A 7,491-nucleotide genomic window follows, 5' to 3' on the forward strand; every position below is an offset into this window, starting at 1 on the left:
CAGCATGCCAGTTCCTACCCCATGGCATGGCACGGCATGGCATGGCCATTCCTGCCCCACGGCATGGCATGGTCATCCGTGCCCCACGGCATGGCATGGCATGGCACGGCATAGCAATTCCTGCCCCATGGCACAGCACAGCATGGCACGGCATGGCATGGCCCTCCTGCCCCATGGCATGGTGTGTGATGACCATTCCTGCCCCATGGCATGGCACGGCATGGCACCGCCATTGCTGCCCCATGGCATGTCACAGCATGCCCGTTCCTACCCCATGGCATGGCATGGCCGTTCCTGCCCCATGGCATGGCATGGTCATCCGTGCCCCACGGCATGGCATGGCATGGCACGGCATAGCAATTCCTGCCCCATGGCACGGCACAGCATGGCACGGCATGGCATGGCCCTCCTGCCCCATGGCACAGCCATTCCTGCCCCACGGCATGGCCCCTCCTGCCCCACAGCGGAGCAGATCCCTGCCATGCCATGCCAGTACCCCCCCATGCCCCCCTGGCCAAGTCCCTCCTGCCCCCCCCCCCCCCCCAGCCCGGGACCCCCCGGCCGCGGCCCCGCCGTGCGTCAGCGCCCTCCCCGGGGCGGGGGCGGATGGCGGGGGGGGGGACACACACAGAGGGGCCCTTGTTGTGTCCCGCTGTGGGGCCCCCCCAGCCCAGCGCCTCAATGTGGCCCTTGTTCGGCACCGGCCCTTGGTGTCCCCATTAACATTTGCTCCGGGGCCAGGCTGTCCCCAGCAGGATGCAGGGGACAAGCTGGGGGACCACATCAGCCTGGCATGCCCCCCCCCCAACACCCCATCCCCCACCACGTCCCCAACCCCTAAGACCCCCCCCAACACCCCATCCCCCACCACGTCCCCAACGCCTAAGACCCCCCCCAACACCCCATCCCCCACCTCGTCCCCAACCTCTAAGACCCCCCCCAACACCCCATCCCCCACCCCATCCCAATCCCCTAAGGCCCCCTCCAACCCCCTAAGACCCCCCCCCGCGTCCCCACCCCCCTAAGGCCCCCCCCAACCCCCTAACACCCCCCCAACACCCCATCCCCACCTCGTCCCCAACCCCCTAAGACCCCCCGCGTTGGCACAAGGACCCCAAAAGCTGCCACCACCACTACCCCCTCCCCCATCCTACTGCCACCAGGGCTGGCCCTGCCAATGGCCACATCCCTGGGGACACGGCGGGGGGGGGGGGGGAAGGGGACACGGCGGGGGGACACGGTCACGCTTCCCGGTTATTTTAGGGAGGATAAATCAGGCGGGTGGCAGGTGTGGGGCTGTGGCAGCCGCTGTCACCGGGGTGAGTGACGGTTCAAGGGCAATGGCGTGGGCAACGTGAGCTCTGGCTGTCCCCAGCCCCGCCACTCTGCCCCCCCCCTCCCCTCCCCCCCTTTAATTCACTGTATATTAAATATAGATGATATTATTCAGGGTGGACACAGGAGAGAAACGGCCCTTTTCAGCAGCTCTCGGTTTATATACAGAAAATGGCCAAAAGAGGGGAGGAAAAAAAAAAAAAGAAAAAAAAAATAATATAAAGGGGAGGGGGTGAGGCTGGGGGGGGGGCGGAGCCCCCTCCCCATCCCCGCGCTCCCCACTCTGTACAGGATCCAGTCGCTCGCTATTTACAACGGGGGCATTTTTACATGGGGGGGAAGGGGAGCATCACGCCGGCGATGCCCCCCCTCGGGGGGGGGAAGGCACCAGGGCTGCTGTGCGTCATGCCCGGCACCGTGAAGGCACATGGGGGACCTGGGTGTCCCCTAAGGGGGACCCAGGCATGTGGGGGGGCACTTGGGTGTCCCCAAGGGGGATCCAGGCATCTGGGGGGGCACTTGGGTGTCCCCAAGGGGGATCCAGGCATCTGGGGGGGGGCACCCGGGTGTCCCCAAGGGGGATCCAGGCATCTGAGAGGGCACCCAGGTGTCCCCAAGGGGGATGCAGGCATCTGAGGGGCCACCCAGGTGTCTCCAAGGGGGACCCAGGCATCTGGGGGGCCACCCAGGTGTCCCCAAGGGGGATGCAGGCATCTTGGGGGGACACACCTGGGTATCCCAAGGGGACCCAGGCATCTGGGGGGCAGGGACTTGAGTAACCCCAAGGGGGACCCAGGCATCTGAGGGGGGACACCTGGGCGTCCCTGGGGAGGACCCAGGGGCTGGTGGCAGTCCCCCCAGGTGGGGGCTCAGAAGGGCAGCGTGTCCATGAAGATCTTGTCGACGATGGGCGGTGGTGGCACCAGGTCCTCCAGCTTCAGGTAGAAGATGCGCTGGAGGCCCTGGGTGCAAAGGCTGCGCAGCTCGGGCAGTTTGCCCAGCAGCTTGGAGAGGCAGCCGGGGCGACCGGGCTCGGCCCCCCCCCGCTGCCACGTGGTCCTTCAGGCACCCCACAATGCGGTTCTGCAGCTCCTCCACCCGCTTCGGTTCCTTCAACCCATGGCGGTCTTGGGGGGGGGGACGGACAGACACACACACGCAGAGGCATGAGGCCAGGGTGATGGCCGCAGGGTGGGGAAGGGGACAGCGGCGGGGAGCGATGGCATGGCGGGGGGGGTGTGTGTGTGTCTCACCTGTGATGATGACGAGGGCGGCGAGGCAGGAGAAGGAGGGGACGTCGACGCTCATGCGGTGCAGGCTCTGGGAGAACTCGAGGATGGCGTCGATCCACTCGCCGAAGCCCCGCACGCACTGCAGGCGGTGCAGCACCACCCCGTTGCAAAAGATGAGTTTCCCTTCCTCCGGCTTGGAGCTGCGGGTACACCCCCACACACAAACACACACGTGTCACCCCCGCGGCCAGCCCGGCACAACCCCAGGCTCCCCGTTGCACCGCGGTGTACGGGGGGCTCACCGGTACGCCAGACGGAGGATGAAGAGCTCGAGGAAGGCCGATTCCAGCAGCAGATCCTGGTCTTCCTTGGGCAGCTCGGTGAAACCTTGGATTTTCTCAGCCCACTTGCGGATGACGTCCATGGAGCCGGTGAGCAGATCGTAAAATTGCTGCACGTCCACCGAGTCCTCCTTCTCCAACTGGCACGGTGCCGACTCCTGGAACTGCCATGGGGATTGGGGGTGGGGGTGGGTGTCTGTGTGTCATGATCCGGCCCCCGCCACAACCCCGGGGATGCCGTGGGATGGTCCCAGCCCTACCTTGGAGTAGTCGAGCTTGGTGGCGCTGGGGATGGAGTCGATGTGCGCCCGCACCAGGGAGGTGATGAGGCTGACGGGGGACGCGTCCGGCAGCTGCTTGGGTTTGGAGGGCAACCGGCCCCGCCGCCCCTTCAGGCTGTCGGTCCGCACCACTGCGGCGAGGGAACATGCCATGAGCGCATCTGTCGTCAGCGCAGCCAGCAGCGGGGTCCACTCCTGCTAGGACCCCCCCTACACCCCAGGATGGGACCCTAGTACCTTCTTTGACCATGCCGACGGCCAGGCACTTCTGGAAGCGGCAGAACTGGCAGCGGTTCCTCCGCCGCTTGTCCACGGGGCAGTCCTTGTTGGCCAGGCAGATGTACTTGGCGTTCTTCTGCACCGTGCGCTGCGGGGCGGGGAAGGAGCAGCCCCAGCTCAGCCCGGGGCGCTGTGTCGTCAAACAAAAGCCCTTCTGTCCTCCCCTGCCTCCCGCTCCAACCCGGCATCCGGCTCCACATCCGTGGGGAGGGCTCCCGGGGGCCGCGCTCCCCGCCCTGCCCTTCCCCAGGGTGACCTGCAGCATCCTCCTGCTGCTGCAAAGCATTGTGGGAATATCCCCGCCGCGGGGTGTAGGGCGGCTTCCCTTACCTTGAAGAAGCCCTTGCAGCCCTCACAGGTGCGCACGCCGTAGTGCTGGCAGGAGGCGTTGTCCCCGCAGACGGCGCAGCGGCCCTCGCCCGCCCCGGGGCTGCGCACCTTGGTGGGGGTCAGCGCCGGCCCCTCCAGCAGCGGCGAGACGGGAGCCAGGGGCAGCCCGGCGAAGCCCCCCGGGGAGCCCTGCGCGGGGGCGAAGGTGTCCGTGTCCAGCAGCTGCGGGTCCAGGCGGGGCGAGGGGCCTGGCTGCCCCTTTAGGGTCCCAGGGGACCCACCAGGGCTGGGGGCTGGGGGGCCGAAGGCGAAGAAAGGGGGCTGTGACCCACTGCCCTTGGCCGGCTCAGCCCAGGGCTGCCCACCCTCGAAGTTCGGCAGGGGCGAGTACCCCCCAAAGGAGCCCTCCCAGCTCGGAGCTTGGGGCGGCTGGAAGCCCGGGGTGGCGGGCGAGGGGACGGAGCAGGGGCTGCCGTAACAGTCCGAACCGCTGGAGGAGAGGGTCTCGTCCGGCTGCCCACCGAAAGCACCGGAGTAGCAGCCGTAGACCTGGAAATCCTCCAGTTTGAAGGCGGCGGCGGCGGCGGGCTGGCTGCTGGCCGGCAGCTGGTAGAGGAAGGCGTCGAACTCGCCGGCGTAGCCCTCCATGAAGGTGCTGAAGCTGGGCAAGGCAGGGGCGGCCGCCAGGTCCGCTCCGGCCACCTCCATGGGGAAGCGGCCACCCTCGGGGCTGAGCAGCTCGGGTGGGCAGCGATCGCAGGGGCCGGTGCCCGCCGTGCCGTACTGCGCCTGGATGCAGGGCATCTCTGTGGAGAGAACAGGGTGTCGGCGGAGACCCCCTCCCCCAACCACCACCATCCATCCATCCATCCAGGTGGAGGATGGAGGGCAAGGTGAGAAGAACCACGGGGGGGGCTTCCCCGGGAGCCGGACCTCTGGGGCTGCTGGCTGCCCGGTGGTGGCCACCGGCATCCCCGGGAAAGGTCACGCCGTACCCAATGGGCGCAAAGGACATTCCCCAAAACGCTGGCTTAGCAAAGGCACCGAAAGGGAAGGAGGGAGGAATGCGGCCGGCGGCTTCCCAAGTCCCGGGGCTGACCGGGGGAAGCCAAAGCCGGGGCTGACCCAGCGCTTGAGGAACCCGCTCCCCCCCCAGTACCCCATTTCGGAGCCTTTTGGCAAAGCAACCTCAGCCAGCTCCACCGGCTGCCGGGGGAGAGGAGCCCCCTCCCCTGTCCTGGCAGCCCCCTCCCCCCGGATCCAGCTCTGCATAAGACGTATCAGGAGTCCCAGGTCCAGCTGAAAGCCAAGCCAGGAGCGTTCTCGATGGCAAGACGATAATGTAATTCATCTCGCAGACCTTTAAAGGTCATGGCGTGCCTGGCCCCCGGCCGCTGCAGCCCCAGCACGGCACCGCCACCGGCTCCCCCGCCGCTCCCCGGTTTCCTCCCGGCACCCAGAAAACCGATACCCACCCAGGAGCTGGGGTTAACATTATCCAGCCAGGGGTCCAGCCTTGGCACCCACTTGGGTGGCACCGACCCACTGCCGGTGCCACGGTGGGGTTTGTGCCCATTTACCGGGGACTAGGGCTGTGCCAAGCTCGGTGGGTGCGGAGGGGACGGGGCATGCGGCCAGGGGACACGAGGCCGTGTTGGGGACATGGCACCAGGGGCCACCATGCTTTTGCTTGCCCACATGCAAATCCCGGCTGCAAATCGCTGGCCGGGCTATGCAAAGCCTCAACCTTTCCTCCGTCGCTTCCTCATCCGAACGCTGTTGCCTTCACTCGCTGGTGGCATTTGGGGTGTCCCCCCCCCCGCTGCTATGACCCCCCCTTCCCCCGAGGGGACCGGGCATGGGTTCCCGTGGCGGCCGCCCACGGCTTGGGCAGTAATTGCAGATTCCTCGTTTGGGAGCGCAGGCAGCTGCCCGTGCCCAGGCTTGGAGGTTGTTGCCTGCGTGGGCTAGTGGTAGCCCCTGGCACCGAGTCCTGGGTTGCGGGTGGGAGAGAGCAGCCGGCAGCACCGGGGGTGGGTAACGCTGCCCACAGCCCTGCCGGCACCTGCTGCCGTACCTCGCCAAAACGCGGCTGCTGCCAGGCCCTGGCACTGCCCGTACCGCGGTGTAGCCGGTGCTGCCAGCACCATCCTGCCTGCCCGTTGCTGCCCGTTCGCTGCTCATGGCTCCCGGGTGATGCCCGGTTTGGGGGTGGCTCTGTCCCCCCGCAGCCCCTGGGCTCTCCCTGGCTGCGCCTGGATCCCGGGGAGGGGGGGGGGGGGGCGGTCCTGGGATGGGGGCTGAGCCCCGTTGTTGTCCCGTAGCCCAGCACAGCCCCGAGATACGGGTCCCGGTCCTGCATCGCTCCTCACCCCGGGACCCCCAGGAACGGGACCCCTCGCTCTGCCAGCCCCCACCCCGTGTGCCTCCTCCGTGGTTCTCCCCGGTGCGCCCAAAGGCCAGCCCCGCACGGCACGCACTGCCCGGTCCCTTCCACCGCGACTCCCGACTCTCCCCGGTGGCGTCGCTTTCAGATGCGAGCCCCGGCTCCCCCCGGTGCCACCGGCATGCCCGACCCCCTGCACTTTGCAAGATACCCACCACCCTGAGCCCCCGGTGCCACCGGGACACACGACCAGGCTTCCCTCCGGTGCCACCGGGAATGCCCGACCCCGGCTCCCCCCGGTGCCCCCGGGAATGCCCGACCACATGCACTTTGCAGGACGCCTGCTGCTCTGAGCCCCCGGTGCTACCGGGACACCCGACTCGGGGCTTCTCGGGACAAACGACCCGGCTCCCCCCGGGGACAAACGACCTGCTCCTCTCCGGTGCCACCCGCGACGAACGACCCGGCTCCCCCCGGTGCCACCCGGGACGACAGACGCAGCTCCCCCAGGTGCTACCCGGGACGACAGACCCGGCTTCCCCCGGGACAAACGACCCCGCCCCCCCCGGGGACAGTCGACCCGCTCCTTTCCGGTGCCACCCGGGACGACAGACACAGCTGCCCCCAGTGCCACCCGGGACGACCGACCCGGCTTCCCCCGGTGCCACCCGGGACGACAGACGCAGCTACTCCCGGTGCCACCCGGGACGACAGACCCGGCTCCCCCCGGTGCCACCCGGGACGACCGACCCGGCTCCCCCCGGGGACAGTCGACCTGCTCCTCTCCGGTGCCACCCGGGACGACAGACACAGCTGCCCCCAGTGCTACCCGGGACGACCGACCCGGCTTCCCCCGGTGCCACCCGGGACGACCGACCCGGTCCGCTCCGGTGCCACCCGGGACGACCGACCCGGCTCCCCCCCGGGGACAAACGACCCGCTCCTCTCCGGTGCCACCCGGGATGACAGACACAGCTCCCCGCTGTGCCACCCGGGACGAACGACCCCGGCCCCGCCGGGATGCCCTCCTCGCTCCTCTCCGGTGCCACCCGGGACGACAGACACAGCTCCCACCGGTGCCACCCAGGACGACCGACCCGGCTGCCCCCGTGATGCCCTCCCCGCCGCCACCCGGGATGCCCGCCCCGCCTCCCCCCGGTACCACCGTGCCCCCCGACCCTGCTTTTCCCGGTCCATCCCCCCCACCCCCGATCCCCACCCCCCTCCCATACCCGGGGGCCGGTACCCGGCGGTGCTCCTCCGGTTCCCGCTCCGCTGCCGCCGCCGCCGCCGCGCGGGCTCCGCCG

The 7,491-nt window shown here is 68.8% G+C and overlaps 1 protein-coding gene across 1 annotated transcript; it reads right to left on the minus strand.

Annotated features, from left to right (window-relative positions):
• Positions 1-2,086: 2,086 nt before the first annotated feature.
• Positions 2,087-5,601, minus strand: NR4A1 (nuclear receptor subfamily 4 group A member 1). Its single transcript, XM_037411711.1, is given in 7 exon segments — positions 2,087-2,369; positions 2,371-2,462; positions 2,589-2,767; positions 2,870-3,072; positions 3,169-3,320; positions 3,427-3,556; positions 3,799-5,601. Coding segments are annotated over 7 exon segments (1,893 nt in total). The 5' UTR covers positions 4,771-5,601; the 3' UTR covers positions 2,087-2,204.
• Positions 5,602-7,491: the final 1,890 nt, after the last annotated feature.

Source organism: Falco rusticolus, chromosome 19, assembly GCF_015220075.1.
Source record: "Falco rusticolus isolate bFalRus1 chromosome 19, bFalRus1.pri, whole genome shotgun sequence".
Lineage (NCBI taxonomy): Eukaryota > Metazoa > Chordata > Aves > Falconiformes > Falconidae > Falco > Falco rusticolus.